The sequence below is a fragment of the Thunnus thynnus genome, chromosome 6 (assembly GCF_963924715.1).
Source record: "Thunnus thynnus chromosome 6, fThuThy2.1, whole genome shotgun sequence".
Lineage (NCBI taxonomy): Eukaryota > Metazoa > Chordata > Actinopteri > Scombriformes > Scombridae > Thunnus > Thunnus thynnus.
The window spans coordinates 1,371,732-1,388,983 of NC_089522.1; the positions used below are offsets into that span (position 1 = coordinate 1,371,732).

Below are 17,252 nucleotides of genomic sequence, written 5' to 3' on the forward strand. Positions count from 1 at the left end.
ACTTCAACATTGAAAGAAAAATAGAAGACATTATATCAATATGCTATAAGAAACTGAATGCAAATTGAGAAAAACAAAAATAGTAATAAAGCAAATCATTTTTAAAATATTTGTATGAAACAAACATTTGTAAAAAAAAAACAAAACAAAACACTATTTGTGCTTTGCCAAATAACGTATTTGTATTCAGGCACACCCCCACTATCCACCATTCAGAGCTCTACACTCACACTCATTATTTTGTGTGCATCCATTTAGGAAAGTGATGGAAAAGTGACATCTTTCAAGAGGCTTGAGGAGAGTAAAGAAGTGAAAAAGATCACAGAAAGAAAATGACTTATTCAGAGTACATAACCTCAGCTATTCATTGTAACATGTTTAAGCTATGATTTAATTTTAGGAAAGGGCTCAACAAGCCAAGCACCAACGAAGACTGACCAGTGGCCTGCTAATGGATTTTATCACTCGGGACAAAGACTTACTGCTACATCTTGAAGTGAGTTTGCAACTATAATGTCTAAGTAAAGTGACTAGTTTTAAGCATAATATAAATAATGAAAGTGAAACATTTTCTGTTTGTGTAGTGATTGTACATTTATGTTGAGCATCCTCCCAACAAACTATATATTTGCAAGCACAGGAAAAGAAGGAAGACAGGGTGATCATTTTCTTTGAAGATGATGACCAAGTGGACCAACACTTTTTTGATTTGTAGGCTGCATATTTTATATTACAGTGGAAACCACTTATGGTGATCATGGTTACAGTGATCAACTGCTTATATGGATCAAAAGGCTGGGACAGAATCATTCCTATACAATAAATGTGGCACCATTATCAGGCGTTGCAGTGCACCTCTGCAGGGTTGTGTGGAGGTGCGGGGTATGAGTTAGCCTATTTGTAACCGCTGTGAAACAATCAGAAAATAACGTTTTATTCTTCTCATTCACCAGCTTTCTCACCACCACTTTTCGCTTCTGTCATCCACTCTCTAGCTCGGTCGACCACTGCTTCTCTCTCTCTCTCTCTCTTTCTCTCATCTTTTTTTAAAATGAGTCAGGAAACCTCATGCACATTGAAATCACGACAGAAAAAGAAAGTCATTTTCTCTCAATGAAAAACATAGTTTCCTGAAGCTTATGACAGTTTCATAATGACTTCTTTATACCGTTTTATCTTGTCAGTGAGAAACAACTATTTTCCCATTACCTGAGCGAAAATTTGAGTGAAGAAGCACAAGAGAAGCTGAAGGACTTCAAGGACAAACTCAGAAGAGCTTTGGAGTCAGAGGAGTTTTTAAAAAGGCTTTGTCTTCACTGACTTGGTCACAGACTCTCCACCTTCTGTATATTGTATCGCAGATCAAACCTGCCTGTTTCATCCTCCCGTTGGAAAGTTTTTTACAAACCTTGTTGACTTTTCTGCTAGTTTTATTTTAATATTAATATTTTAAAGGTTTGGGTATTGGAATTTTGTTTTTTATTCATAGGGTTGTTCTGTAAGTGTATGTAAAAGATATTGATCCTATTTCAAGTTGTATTTTATACTGTGTGCAATATGTGTTGTTAAAATATTTGGCTTTTAAAAGCTTAAAAATCTTTTCCATTGCAAAGGTTGTTTGATGCAATAAAAATATCGCTGGCTCAGCTGGCCACGCTATTCACCATTCAAAAAAAGTTAAATAATCTCCAGCATTTCCGTTTTTAATATTTGAGTTTTATTGCCCAATTGCAAAAGCATATTCTTAGATACACACATACATACATAGATGGATAGTTTGCAGGGTTCTCATGGGTGTTTTCCCCATTTATCAATGATGTTTATGTTTATTATTACTTTTAAAACTAAAACTAAACTCTCTCCCAATTAACCTCAAAAAAGGAGCTTTAATTCCTTGAGTTATTAAGAGAGAGAGTGATGTAACTGACCTGCGTGCTGGTAATTGACACGTTTTTTTTTTTTTTCCTGAAACAAATAATTTTTAAAATATTTGTATGAATCAAATATTCATTAAAAAACCCCACTACTTGTGCTTTGCCAAATAACATATTTGTATTCAGGCACACCCCTACTATCTATCTATCTATCTATCTATCTATCTATCTATCTATAGCAAGCATAGCCAATGACTATGTTTTTGTAGAGATGCAGCAGGGGCAGGTAATATAGATATATAAAAGGGAAAAACAAGTTGTTTTCTGGTTGTGGTTTAATTTCTATTCCAACTGCAGATTTAAAGACGAAAACGGGAAAAGCATGTGGATTTCCGTTTTTTAATTCACACAAAAAACAGAAAAAAAAATAATGCATTGTATATTTGTTTATCCTGTTATCAAACAAGTTGAACACAACTTTAGACGGAGGGTACATGGGCCACTTTCTTCTATGTTAAATCTATTTGGCTACAAAATGAGATTATAGTATGATATAACAGGATCTGATAGCTGGACTGGTAGCCACATTGGCAAAGTTGCACATTAATGCTGCCAACTGAAATTACAGAACACCAATGTTGCATGGCAGCAGACACAGCAGTAACCACTCATGATCTGAAATCACCTTTAGTCTTATTATTATCATCCAGAAAACCCATAAAAAAATCCCAAAACCATTAATAGATTTATCCTGTGTGTGTGCTTGTCACACATCCATGAGCATGCTCAGTGAAATCTGCCTGAGATCAAGACTGATTGAGACTATAATAGTTTTTGGATGACTATGCGGTTTTATGGTACAGCGTGCATGATAATAAAGCAGTAACAAAATGTATTTTACAACATAAGATAGCCTAAAGTTGAAACTGAAACACTGAAATTAGTAAAGCTGATAACATTTTGACAGGCAAATACCTGTTTGATGGCTTATGTAAGTGCATACAAAAGAAATGGAGTTGAATTAATTAGGCATAATATAGCACAGCAGTGGGCTAATTTGAACTTCAGCAACAGTACGTTGCATTTGATCCCAGCAGTGTACTTTGCAGTGGTCTGTGAGTGTCATGACTGGGAGCTTTTACCTGAATTTGCCCAGATGTTCACTTCATTCATTTCATCCATTTGAAAGGAGAAGAAAGCAACAAATCCTGGAAGTTGGCTTCTCTTTCCTCTCCACACCTATTGGCTGGAGAGCTTCAGTCCCGCTCCTGTGATTGGGAGACATGACAGTTGTGTATTGTCAGTGACATGAACAGGCATAGTGAAAATTCATTGAATCCAAATGTATCCCCCATGAGAGGTATAGTATTAATATTTCACATCATCATGTTGCACTTATTCCCTCTATTTCCTGGGCCTAGGTTTCCTGCAGTGACACTGTGTGAGATTGTTAAAGAAGGTGCTAGAGCCCCGGCACACAGGGCTCTCTCACCTAGTCTGGCACCTCATTTACTTAATGCACATCCCTGGAAGATGTGATTACATTTCCGTGCTGCATTGCACTGCAGGTGTGGACTGTGCAACAAGGCAGAAAATAGCGAGAATGAGTGCTTTTTAGAAATTATGCAATCTGATGAAGGCCGGTGGGGTGCCACTTAAAAATAAAGTCATACTTCTGGCTGTTATCTTTCACTCCCTCAATAAGTTGCTTTTCCCTTGATGTTTAGTAGGAGTTTAGGATCCAGTGTTGTTGACTGAGACATGTTGAGCAATATACAGTAAGTGGTAAATGTCATCCATGCTGTCTATGAATACGAAATATCATAATTCATTCATTTCTTGGGTTGTAATGAAGAGTCTAAAGGACAGATTTCGAGTTTTTCCAATTCTGTCTTAAAACATCAGTCAGGAGCCCAAATGAACATTGAAACATGTTTTTCTTGCTGAAATCATTCCTCCTGTTCATACTGACCATTAGAAGATCCCTTCATAATGACCTTACAATGGAAGTGATGGGGGACAAAATCCACAGTCCCTCTTTTTGTTACTATACTTTTCAACAGGGAAACACTGTCCGAGGAAACACAAAGAGGGAATTTGATGCTAAAAAGACTGTAAATGTGTCAGATATCCACTTGATATGACTAACTCAGACTGATGAAGACTCATATAAGCTTCACATCAACTTTTAAATGCATTTTTGCATAAAATGACTGTGTGGAAACACTGAAATTTGGCCCCCATCACTTACACTGAAATCACATTTGAAGGTGATCTTTTAATAGCCAGTATGATTAGCGAGGAAAACCTCTTTCACTGTTCATGTGGGCACCTGACTTCTGTTTTAAGACACACTTGAAAATTTGTGAACCTTGCCTTTATGTTATAGTTAGGTATTTGGGATTGTTTTGTTGAACCACTATTTGCAAGGATGACCTGTTGTCAAGAATGAACTTTCATGCTTCACTTTCAAGCCAACATGATCAAGATCATGAATTAAATCATACAAGCTTAGGATGGACAATACCTGGGTGGGTATTTTACTGATAGTGATACCAATACCCTCATTAACAGCAACAACGTGAATTACACACTAATATAATCTAGCAGTCTTAAACTAAAACATATTTATGAGTTACCAATGGTAAAATTTCAAAAACCCTCATAGATCAGTGCAAACTTGAGTGTATCAATGATGATTATTACCATCAAAGGAGATTCTCCCTCCTTTCATTGTTCTTGCAGCTTTGTATGCTCTTTCTTGTGATGAATTTGGTGATATTTTTATTACATACGAAAGAAAAATGATTCAATTAAAACTATGTTTGTGGGTGCTTTACTGTGGCCTGCTGAATGTGGATGTGTTCGTGAGTACATGACTTTGTTGTGTTGCTAGGGGAAACTAATCCAAAGTGGAGTACCACAGGTAGGTCGTTGAGAGAAACAAGATACATTGTTGCCTTTTAATGCAGGTCAGATCTGTGTTCACACTGACTTTTTACAATCAAACTACGAACTGAGAGCATGAAGTCTAATGAGCTGACAGGTGGTAACTCATTCACTGAGTGGCAGCAGGTCATGCCTCACGTTATCAAACCTGCTGTGTTTATTTACCCTCTCTGGTGTCACATGGAGTCTACAAAGGATAACTTATTGTGAGCATTATTAGCTGTGAAAAATGATGACCAGGAGGACACAGGACGAAAAAGAGGCATGTTGTTGGGGGGGGGGGGGGGGGGGGCAGACAGTGTGGTCATTATGTTTCACTAACTTTTAGATGAAGAACTGCCCAAATACACAGAATAGGACACAAGCACAACACATCTCTGATTCAACTACTTTTCATTCTGATTCATCAGGGAAAACCAGCTGGCACTGATGTTCACTAGTGTGCCCAAATACAAATACACAAATAGTGTTTGTTTTTTTTTTGTTGTTGTTTTTACGAATATTTGCTTCATACAAATATTTTAAAAATTATTTGTTTTCAGGAAGAAAAAATAAAAGGTCAAATACCAGCGTGCAGGTCTGTTACATCGTTATCTCAGACTCTCCTCTGCTCTGCTGTTACGTGTATCAGCAGGTCACGATTGTTGAGATCTTTTGTTCTTTGGTGTTTCCACCTCCTTCCTCCTCTTACTAGTCATGCACATACACGCTCCTACACACACACATGTGGTGAGCAGAGCTGAACCCGTTAACGGAGCTCAGCTCTGTCCCCAAGTTCACCTTTAGTTAGAGACACGTGTTAAGCTGGCAGATACCTACAGCCGTATGCCTGCTTGTTGTTTATAGTTGCTTGCTGTTTTTAGTTACTTAAGCAATATTACATGAGAGAGTGTGCTTTACCGTCATTGTTGGCACGACGCTTGCGCTGAGTTCCGTAAAGTGATGAACCGCTTATATGGATCAAAAAGCTCAGGACAGAATCATTCCTACGATGTGATGTGGAGGTGTGGATGTATTTATTTGTAACCACTGTGAAACAATCAGAAAATAACGTTTCATTCCTCTCATTCACTCTCTCGTTACCACTGCTCGCTCTCCTCATCCACTCTAGGCTCGGTCGACCACTGCTTCTCTCCTTCTCTCCTTCTCTCTCGTCTTTTTTAAAACGAGTCGGGAAGCTGTGTGCACATTGAAATCATGACGGGAAAAGGAAAGTCATTTTCTCTCAGTGAAAAACAGTTTCCTGAAGCTTATGACAAACTAGATGCAGCAGCGAAACAACAAGCTACAAATGGCAATTAGATAATAATCTGCATGAGAAATTGAGAAAAAGAAAAAAATTGGCTGACACGTTAACTGACTCGCATCTCTCACTCAGAGCAGAAAGAGAAAAGTGGCAGTGATGTTCACTAACCGCGACCACTTAGTGCTTAGTTGTGTAAAATAGCTGAGCTAAAGTCTGTTCATTTGTTCGGAAATATCGCTTCAGCATCTCGTTTCATTCATTTCTTTCGATACGGAGTGTAAAATCAGCCCTCCTGTCCGTAAAGCTCAAGTCTAACATTCTCGTGATTGCGTGTTTTTTTTACACCCTGCCAGACTGTGTGACTCCGTGATTGCAGATGGGTGTGGTTATCCATGGGTCTGTAACGCCCAGTTAAAACTGAAAGGTCTGTTTCTTTGTCTGCCTCCTAACCAAGTACATGCACAGTAAAGACAACAGATAACTTTTTCCAGGAGAAGCCAAAAGAATGAATCTTTCATGTTTTGGCTCCTCCAGATTAAAAGTAAGTTTAATTATGTCTCTCTCTCTCTTTCCCAAAGCACTTTCCTCCTCTCTGTCGTTGGCTCTCTCTTCATAAAGCTGCGTTGAAATCCAGCTGTTACTGATGTCATTTTCCCTGCTACACTTTGTTTGCACTCTCAGTTAGTGCAATGCAATTCAATATGTGTAGTGTAAAGTGGGGAGTTCATCATCCTGATGGTCTGAATGATGAGACTTTTTTTAGTCCCTCTGTGTGACATAAAATTGAGTGAAACAGTTTCAGCAAAAACTGAACATTACAACCCTCATGAATGACGGATTTATTGAAAGGTTTCTGTATTAGATTATATCAGGTTTAGTGAGGTCTACCTAATAAATTGGCAACTGAAATTGCATCTGTAAACTCAATATTATATGCTAAGATAAATTATGTCCCTTTTGTTTTTCAGAATCATAAATTCTTATACTAATGCACTATTGATGTGTCTTTAACAGGAGCTTCTGTTCAACATGGACAGATTGGCTTGAGGTACTGTTTGAAATAAAAATGCTGGTAGATTTGGTTTTCATAAAGAGGTTAATATATCATTAACTGATACAAAAATTAATCCAGACATATGCATCCTAGGAGGAGCACTGAGTGTAACATTTTTAAAACCTGATGTTTCTGATGACAATAAAATGCAGACTTGTAGTTTTTGGAAACAACAAAATAACAAAATGGACCATTTTTCATTTTTTGGCAATATTTATGGAGGTTATTAAACACATTTTCAGCTTGTTTTTAGTAATAATACTGAGTCCTGGCACTAAGTGGATGGTGTTATGTGATTCACAAGGTAACCTAGACAAAGAAAGAGCAATATATTTCCTTCTACCTGTATGCAACCTGCCCATTGAGACATACAGTGTCCCTGTTTACACCTGGTATTAACATGCGTCTCCACATACGTCCTGAGTGACCGCATGTGATCTCACTTCCCCGCTCTATATGCGAATAAACACGAACATCATTTCCATTTTCAAGACCAAATTTGTTCGTTATTCGTCCAAAGCTGTGTTCAACTAGTTTGATAACAGGATAAATATTCAGGATATAAATAAATATTTCGTGTCGAGAGAGAGAGAGAGAGAGAGAGAGAGAGAGAGAGATGCAGCGATCTCCCCGCAGCTGCATCTCTCCATTCAGAGACACTGTGCACATTTAAGCATAAGAGACACAGCAGCATAACTTCATTGATTATTTAAATCTCCGACACGCCGACAGCAGCGGTCAGGATCTAATGTTAATTAATGTTCTGTGTTCTTCTACACATCCAACAGATCAGCTGTTACACACACAGTCCAGGTTCATACAGTGAAACTGTTTGGAGTGAAGCAGCCGTCCTGATAAATCCTGAGCTCATTATGTTAAGCAGCAAAACTATAAACTAGTTATCAACTAGACAGGACAGAGGAAACTATCCAGCAACGTTTAACTTCTGAAATATGTTTTTAGACAGACAAGTGAAAAATTAATGGTTTAATTTCTGTTCTAACTGTCGATTTGAAGAGGGAAACCGGTTAGGGGAACGAGAAAAACAGGAAAAAACGGGAGGTGGATTACGTTTTTAATTCACATGAAAAGCAAAATAATTTGTTTGTCCTGTTATCAAACATGTTGAACAGCTTTGGACGGAGGGTCCTGTGTCTAGTCTGCCAGAAAATAGAGGTCGTTAGTTGAGTGGGCGGTCCTTCAATGTGGCCCAGGATGCACTGCGTTTACACTACTGAAAGAATGAGGCCACATGCAGCCCAGACCACCTCCGAATGTGGTCTGAGTGATCGGATCTCAATCCGTCCTCAATGCGTCTTGGGTGCGTTTACCTTTGTATTTAGAGCTGTCCACTTGTCATCGGATCACCCGAAACGGATGTTAGTGCCAGGTGTGAACAGGGCCAGTAAGTTGAGCTTTTTCTCCTTAATCATTTTACTTCTCTTTGTACAGCTCTGCATAAGAGACACACAGAGCTCCAGAAACACATCAGATGTCTGAACACCAGACCAGACACAGCATCCACTGGAAATAAGTCACATCATTGACCAGGAGTCTACGGAGGATAATGCCAGACCATGTTTGAACAGAGATGAGAGTTATCAACTTCACCGTATACAACTAGGTGTTATCATGAGAGAGAAATTGGTCACATGTGTGAGATAGATTTGTTTCATAATGATTTGTGTGAACAGATCGACAATCTGTGTGTAAATGTGTAATCTGTGTATATAAAGACCTTTTAAAGATTTGTAAACTCACAAAAATATTTTACAAATATAAAACGGATCCGCAAATACTGAAAATACACAAATTCCACAAATAAAAAAATATCTGTGAATACATTAAATTAATTTGCAAATGAATGAAAAGCATTTGTGAATATCTTCCTAACATTTACAACTTTCCAACAGGCATCTGTGAATTCAGTTTTTATTTGTGAATTGAAAAACCTTTGTGTGTCTCAGTTCTACGTGTGTGGATTTGCTTTTTACACACACAGAGTTTTGAAACAAATTTTCCGCTGGTCCGAATGAAAATCCACTCGTATCACTCGGCCATTACGGAGAGCACTGATCGCCTGCTGATGACGTCATTTCCGTATTCCAAAGGAAGAGCATGCAGTCTTTAGATGAGCTGTTTTTGTTGTTGTTTTTTTTCAGCGACAAGTAACGTGCATTCATTGTTTTATGTTAATACCATATGATTATTTATACCATAGGAGTATGAACAGCACCAGGATGCTTGTGGGCGACGTTTAGTTCTCTAAAGCGGTGGTTTGGCTGCTTCTTCAGTTGGCAGTTATCAGACACCTTCATCCTTCATGATTGTCATTTATTTTTCAGGTGTTTCGAAATGTCGGAAAGTAAGACGAAACAAAGTTGCAATTTCAACGTTGATTGGCCTTTCAAAATCGAAACAAAATTCAACAGTGATTCAAAAATGATCCATGACGTTGATTCACCTGTGAATAAACGTTGATATGCCGGCTGTGATGATTTGCATTAATATATATATGACACTTATACAGATTGTTAATGAGATGTTTCCTTGGTAGTTCACAGATTAGGTGCACCCATATTATAATGTGCACTATGATAACTAGTGTCTGCTTTGACGTAGGGCATAGATTATGATGTGTCTGTAGTAATTTAGCAGTAAGAGGAAGAGGGATGTTTATGCCTTGTTCATACGTTGTATTGATCCGTCACATGTGACAATCCGTACTTTTCAAAAGGACCCAGGTATGTCCGTTAAAGGGGAGTTTTTCCGTAACACTGTCACCAAGTGCTGCTCATGGGGGGAACTGTTGGGTCTCTGTAAATTAAAGAGTACGGTCTAGACCAACGTTATTGGTCACTTGCAATGATGGTCCTGGAGCAACATTAATTATGATGTCATAGGAACCATAAGGTGTCCGTAAGGAGCCTCTGTGTCCCAGCTGTTTCAAACCCTTCCTCAAGCCTTTGGGCCACACCTCCTCACTTACATACAGCTTGAAAAGCCAAATGGAAAAGATCAAATTTAAAATGCCAAAGGTCAAATACCAAATGGTACAAATGCAAAAAAAAATTTATTTAGTTTTTTCTATTCATGTTTTAATCCAAATATTTCCATTTAAGCTTTTGCATTTTAAATTTCATTTTTTTCATTGTCACCTTTCAAATTATCTTTTACATTTTTAAATTTGCTTTTTCAATGTCCTTTTTCCTTTTAAGTTTAAACATGGCCTGATTATTCCTGGTGGTGCAGTAAAATAATAATTTAAAAATTAATAATAAAAACACTTTAGATTACAGCCCGCAATTTACACCGTAATTATCAAGTGGTTACGGTGTAATCTGTTGTACTAACGGTGTACCAGTGTAGTACGTACCATACATGTATGTAGGTACAGGGGAACAAGATGTTAAGTTATGGAATAAGTGACTAACAATTTGTGAATTTACAGAGAATTTATAGTTTTTTTAAACTACTGGGTACATATTCTATTATAACAGGGTATATGAGACACACTGATCAATAATATGGAACTTTATTTACAGAACAAAACAGTTTACTACTTATTCTACAACACTTTGTTTTCATTTTTATTTCAAATCAAAAGTACTAAGTTCTTTATTTCTTTGCCTTTTTTTTCTTTTCTCTTGTTGCCTTTCTTTTTCCATTTGTGGCTCTTCTCCTTCCTCTTCTTCTTCATCTTCTTCTTTTCCTCTTCTGAGGATGACTCAGATACTAAGGAGCAGGAGGAGAGGAAAGAAGCCGGTGCTCAGTTCTCTGTTGTAACATCTAATTTTTTTAGAAATAAAAACAAAGAAACACCAGCTTTCCAGGTGTAAATCTGCAGAGTTACTGATTATGTTCTTGTTCTATAATTCCCCAAAAAATCTCACTGCATACCTTTTTGCTGGAAAGAAACTTCCTAGAAAGGATATTGTTCATACACCAACTAATAATAATGAACCAGTAAACACAAACCTGAACAACCTGGCATCTCCTGAACTATTTGGACTTGAACAAGAAGTGATTTGATAGTTTTTAACAAAGAAATTTTGCATGAGGAATGATGACACTACGCCAATGGTCAATTATGCATTAAAATGATACAAGCCATAACAATGTCCAATCTAAAGAGAAGGAAGTAACTCCTCGATAAGCCATTCCTGAGGACCATATAACTACTGGGAAAATAGAAAGCCATCCTTTGTGGGCAATCTATGTTTTAATAAAATACAATAGTCAATTATTAATATATATACAAGCAAACCAACGAATCAAAAAGAAACTGCTTGTATTATCATATCTAGTTTTCAATTAAGCTTTACTGTTCTGAGATAACTTCTGTTGTGATTTGGCGCTACATAAATAAAACTGAATAGAAAAAATTGAATTCAAATGTTACTAATGTGTAGGACAATGAAAATGGCAAAATTAAGCCCGCAATTACTATTATCAGACAAACTTCAATAGCAAACATCTATAAATATATCCCAATGCACTCCCAATAATGAACAGTTGCTGATGTCATACTTCATTTCATTTTACTGATAAGCCATGAATGCAACACTTATGCAGTATGGTGCTGATCACCGACAAAGTAATCAAAACATAATTATTTTTGCTTGTCTGTCTGTCTTACAATAGACTCCAAGTTTTAAAAGCCATTTATTCTATTAAAAGAAAATCCCAGGAATGTTTCTCAAAGCATCTGACCCTATATACTGTGTGACAACATGTAACTTAATAAAGCAACAATTCTAGTGGAGCAAACTGGTGTTATGGCCGTATTATTTAACACGTAAATACTGAAGGGTTAAATTTCTCAATTAAATGGGTGAATGGTCAGGACCTTAATTTCAGTGGCTGAAAATAGTTGCCAAGGTAGTAAAACAGCCTTGTCAATCCTACATTTCACTCCAATGTTACCTTTAGTGGACGTGGTGCCGTCTGTGTTTTGACCACGTGTGCCCTCCATGGGGCCCTCATCTGCTCCAACGTTGGTATCCACCGTACGTCCACCGTACTTTGACAGTGGATGTTTTTGTCTTCTTGGCCTGCTCGTTATTTGGCCAAATGACACAAACATAGTTACATTTTAAATAAGCAACAAATAGGCCAGTTTTGTACCGAAAAAAACATTAAGACTGTAACTTACCGTGTGTCTGTCCTTCAGCAACGAATGCTTTGCTATCAAATAGCAGGAAATAGATTATATGTGTAAATTCAGTCCACAAGTGTATGTAGGAAGGCTGAAAGTCCTGGACCGGATTGGGCTGCTTTCCTACAAGCGCAGGGTCAAGGTAGAAGGTCTCCAGGTGGTTGCAGATGGGTATGTTGTCTTTCACCTGCTGCTGAGAAGGAACTTCAACAGTCTCATCGGTGTCTAAAATGGCAGCAGCTTTAAGTGAGTACTTCTCAGCGTTGACCTCAGCAATGAACTGTTGAACATCAGGGAGATCCTTGAGGATGTTGTTGAGGCTCTTGGCCTTAGACTGAACCTCCTTGGCATATTTCAGCAACCTCTCATACGACACTAGAGCCTCCAGATACTTCTTCATCAGCATATAAGACTCAGTTATAAAGAAATACCTGTAAGTAGGGATGCACGATATAATCCGCACGTCATTGGTATCGGCTGATATAGGCTCTAAAATGAAATGAACATTTTCTGCCAATTATGAGCGGCTGATTAGTTGCCTTCTCCTCCGCCGCATAACTGTGCTTCCCTCCACGGACTGTTTCACCCTGACGGTCCCGGACCTTCCTCCGCAGGCTCCACTTCACTCAGCTGCCCGTCAGACCAGCTGCTTCTTCCCACTTTAACCTGAATAACAAACCGGGGCTCGGTGCTCTGGTTGGATCCATGCGGAGAGCCGGGGCTAACGTTAGCTGGGAGTCTCTCTCTCTCTCTCTCTTTGTCTGTCTCTCTCTGTCTCGCTCGCTCGACCGCACACTTTATGCACTGAGGTATTCCTTAACAAAGCTACACTACTTGTATAACACAGTTTAGAAAATTAATTAATTAATTTAAAAAATTTTTTTTACAAAGTCCCTGATGCTTAGGCCCAATGGGGGGTCTATACACACACACACATATATACATATATATATATATATATATATACATACATATATATATACACACACATATAAATATATACATAAATACATACATACATATATATATATGACAGATAAATTCATATGGATGTATACATAGCTGTGTGGGCATGTTGTCTTTCACTTGCTGCTGAGAAGGAACTTCAACAGTCTCATCAGTGTCTAAAATGGCAGCAGCTTTAAGTGAGTACTTTTCAGCGTTGACCTCAGCAATGAACGGTTGAACATCAGGGAGATCCTTGAGGATGTTGTTGAGGCTCTTGGCCTTAGACTGAACCTCCTTGGCATATTTCAGCAACCTCTCATACAACACTAGAGCCTCCAGATACTTCTTCACCAGCACATAAGACTCAGTTATAAAGAAATACCTGTAAGTAGGGATGCACGATATTATCCATACGTCATTGGTATCGGCCGATATAGGCTCTAAAATGAAATGTCGGCATCGGCCGAAATGAACATTTTCTGCCGATTATGAGCGGCTGATTAGTTGCCTTCTCCTCTGCTGCATAACAGTGCTTCCCTCCACGGACTGTTTCACCATGACGGTCCCGGTCCTTCCTCCGCAGGCTCCACTTCACTCAGCTGCCCGTCAGACCAGCTGCTTCTTCCCACTTTAACTTGAATAACAAACTGGGGCTCGGTGCGCCGGTTGGATCCACACGGAGAGCCAGGGCTAACGTTAGCTGGGAGTCTCTATGTATATACATATATATATATATATATATATGTATATACATATATATATATATATATATATGTACATACATACATACATACATACACATATACATATATTATGTGTGTGTGTATATGTATGTATGTATGTGTGTGTGTATGTTTGTTTAAGAGGTTTTTGAGGTTATTATGGCCCACACCCTAATAACCTCAAAACTGGCATATTGTTTACCAGCATTTTATCCTTTCAGTTTTGCTCAAGGTCTCAGGAGAAGACATGTAGACATGATTGAAGATGGTGTTTGCGGAAGTACTACCTCAATTACAAAGGTTTATGACATTCTTTGCTTCTCCTGCATCAGTGCCATTAAACGTCTGGAGAGGAGAAAAAAGATCGGTGGTCGACATGCTTTTGTCGTCATCAATGAAAGCAAATTTCATCACAAAAGAAAGGTACAGCAGTATGACAGAGAGAGAAGATATTAAGACTACTTACAATACAAGAATATTTTTTATAATCTTTTTTTATACTCACGTCCTTCAGTTTCTTGAATAATAACATGAATGTATCTGATGTTTTACTTTGTGGTTGTACAACCATGGACGATCTGGAAGGACATGGAGAAGAACCCATTCATGGGTCTTTGGGATGCTGGAGGTGGAGGCCACACTCCGAAGGCCAATACTGAAATTGGTCAGACACCGCTCCAGAAGGAGTCTGCTAGCCATTATATGGAAGTATGCTGTAGGTGGTAGTCATATTCTAAGTGACTGCTGGAGAGCATACAACACTCTGCAGCAGCAGGGTTTCATTCACTCTCAGGTGAACCACAGGAGGTTCTTTGTTCACCCGCAAACAAGTGCGCACACCCAACACCTGGAACGTGCGTGGCACACATACAAAGAAGAGCTGTATCACTACAGGGGCAATTTAAGCAAACAGTCCTTTCAAGGAAGTCTAAAGGTCATTGAGTGGAACTACTGGCTGGGAAAAGAACACAGACACGGACCACTTGGCCGCTTATTTCATGACCTCAGAAAAGACTACAAGGTGTAATATGAATTATCATGATTTTGTCTTTTGTTATTGCTTCAAGGCTTTCCATTATCTTTTTTTTAGACTTTATTTTTTATATTCATAGTGTGTATATATTATTGTTTAAGGTGTCTACTCATTATTTGAATTTTGAAAATACGTTGTTGCTTTGTCCTTTTGAATACATGTGGTCTGACCAGAAACTGCTTTCATTGAATGTTTCCTCATTAAGGTTATAAAAGGTTATCATTTGATGTATTTCTTGTATATATATCATACATGTTACAAATGTTACAAAGTTTAGTGTTAGTTTGTGTTCCCCACCTGTTCTAAATGTCTTCATGCTGTGTCTATTCTAAACTTAGTTATTTGCTGTGTAAAATGAGACAGTTGAGCGTTTAAGTTTATTCTGTTGTACTTTTGTCTGAGCCAATGGAAAGACAAATCATTTCTATGTGTCAATCTGATCAGCCTTTAGAAGATAGTGTTTGTTCTTAATTTAATATGGTAGCAATGTTATTTTGTGATGCTACTTGGTGCATGCTTGTGTGCTGTCATATATGGTATGAAGATTCTTCCTTGGTTAGTTAAACTTCTGTACAATAGTATTTAAAGGACTGGCTGAGTGCCAACTGTTCAGGTTAGGGTTGTATCTTTGTCTCCAGAAGTATGATGCATTGTACTTCTGATTGTATTAAAGTCACATGACCAAGTCCATCCTTTTGATAGTCACGTGTAATTTACTGACAAATTTCCCAATGCCTGACAGAATTAGACAACTGTGGGATGAAGATTCTGCAATGTGATGATGTGTCCTCATTCTGCTGAAGTACATTTGGTGATTAATTGATAGAAGATTTAAACTGGGCCACAAAACAAAACATGTTAAAATGTCTTTTGTTGTAGCTTTATTTTGAGAAGCCATACTGTGATAAGATTTACTAAATATGTTAAGTGTAAATAATCCCTTGCACCTTAGGAGTCTTCTGACAGAGTGTGTCTTGGGTGTTATTAGATTCAGACTATTAACCAGAGCTGTATTGCATTCTCCTTCATTTTAACACAATTTCTAAATTTAACCTCTTCTATGTCTATATCTGGTAGTTGCCGCTCATGGATACTTAAAGCTAACCTTTCCCATCATGTTCACTGTGGTTGTGACAATAAATGTCCATAGTTCCATGGTGTATTTTAGATTGTACAGGAAGGTATAACATAATGTACTATCGACACCTATTTATAACACAACATACAAAGATGTATGTAAAAAAAAAACAACAGGCAAATGGATTGACAGACATAAATTCATATGGATGTATACATAGCTGTGTAGGCTGTATTTTGAAGAGGTGTTGTATGGGCCCATGCTTGGTTTGCTATCATTTACAAATGAAAGCACTTTATGTCTTCTGGAGGAATGGGGGGATTGGATTCCTGTAAGTGTAGTGAAATGAATTATTGTACAGTATTAAATCGCTGCCATAAACATTACCAAACAGGAAGCGGATCACTTGTCAGTATCTTGTCTCAAATAATTATAAATTTAATTTCTTGCTGGCCTATTTTGTTTGATTGTATTGTCTACATATTACATTTATTCATATATTACTGTTTGTATCATTTTGTATGTATTTAAATATATTGTCATTGTCACACCTCATGCCTATATATCAGACCAGAAGACATGAGAGAGAAATGAGACTTGCATATGTATTAAGGCAAAATGGCCCTCTACTGGACGTGTTAGTCACTTAATTTTAAGCATCAGCACATCCGGTAGGACAAGATGGCATCCAAAAACATCATTAACTACCTCAGTATCTCAAAGATTAATGGGGTAGGTTTGCAAGTGGTGGGTGCGGTTAGATGGGACAATGAGGACGATGACACACAACCCGTAGTCGTCGTTCAGATTCCCGGAGCCAATATGGAGACTGTGATTCCTGTTCTCACTACTACAGACATTGAAGTGCTGAGAGCAGTTAAGGTCTGCGATTCTGTCTGCGATGGTAAGCGGAGTCACAAAGCCATAAATGAGCGTCCAGTAATATAATGCTGAGACGGTCTTCAGACGCCAGCAGTATCCATGACAACATACTGTCACCTGGACCTTTGTTCCGAAGTAAACACACAGATGTACCCTGTAGTTATATAGGCTACCCCCTAAAAATATAAAGGAACAATGTAGTTTGCCTGTTTGTTTGTAATCAGATTTATTACTTGCTGCACAAGTCATCACTCCATCTTCCCTAAAAGGTCCCGATTTTTCAGTTTTGTTGTCATACTATACCCTGT

General features: G+C 38.0%; 2 protein-coding genes and 1 long non-coding RNA gene across 3 annotated transcripts; 2 read left to right on the forward strand and 1 right to left on the reverse strand.

Moving 5' to 3' along the window:
* The first annotated feature begins 7,963 nt into the window (after positions 1-7,963).
* On the forward strand, positions 7,964-8,872 carry LOC137185303 (uncharacterized). Its single transcript, XR_010928817.1, has 2 exons — positions 7,964-8,444; positions 8,576-8,872. It is a non-coding gene; the product is annotated as an uncharacterized lncRNA (long non-coding RNA).
* Positions 8,873-10,426: 1,554 nt separating this feature from the next.
* On the reverse strand, positions 10,427-13,121 carry LOC137185304 (signal recognition particle subunit SRP68-like). Its single transcript, XM_067593648.1, has 3 exons — positions 12,279-13,121; positions 12,050-12,177; positions 10,427-10,858 (listed from the first exon to the last, which is right to left on the reverse strand). The coding sequence occupies exons 1-3, from the start codon at positions 12,685-12,687 to the stop codon at positions 10,820-10,822; spliced, it is 576 nt and encodes a 191-aa protein (XP_067449749.1). The 5' UTR covers positions 12,688-13,121; the 3' UTR covers positions 10,427-10,819.
* Positions 13,122-14,110: 989 nt separating this feature from the next.
* On the forward strand, positions 14,111-15,071 carry LOC137185242 (uncharacterized). The gene is made up of 2 exons (XM_067593591.1): positions 14,111-14,373; positions 14,513-15,071. Exons 1-2 carry the CDS (start codon positions 14,111-14,113, stop codon positions 14,976-14,978), a joined length of 729 nt encoding a protein of 242 aa, XP_067449692.1. The 3' UTR covers positions 14,979-15,071.
* Positions 15,072-17,252: the final 2,181 nt, after the last annotated feature.

Excerpts from the sequence above, each read along its gene's own strand:
- LOC137185304 (XM_067593648.1), bottom strand. The coding sequence starts at position 12,687 with ATGCTGATGAAGAAGTATCTGGAGGCTCTAGTGTCGTATGAGAGGTTG. Across the intron at positions 12,178-12,278 it reads TGCTGAAGGACAGACACACG|GCCAAGAAGACAAAAACATC; the intron begins GTAAGTTACAGT and ends AATAACGAGCAG. Across the intron at positions 10,859-12,049 it reads CGGCACCACGTCCACTAAAG|TATCTGAGTCATCCTCAGAA; the intron begins GTAACATTGGAG and ends CCTGCTCCTTAG.
- LOC137185242 (XM_067593591.1), top strand. The coding sequence starts at position 14,111 with ATGGCCCACACCCTAATAACCTCAAAACTGGCATATTGTTTACCAGCA. Across the intron at positions 14,374-14,512 it reads AAATTTCATCACAAAAGAAA|GTACAACCATGGACGATCTG; the intron begins GGTACAGCAGTA and ends TACTTTGTGGTT.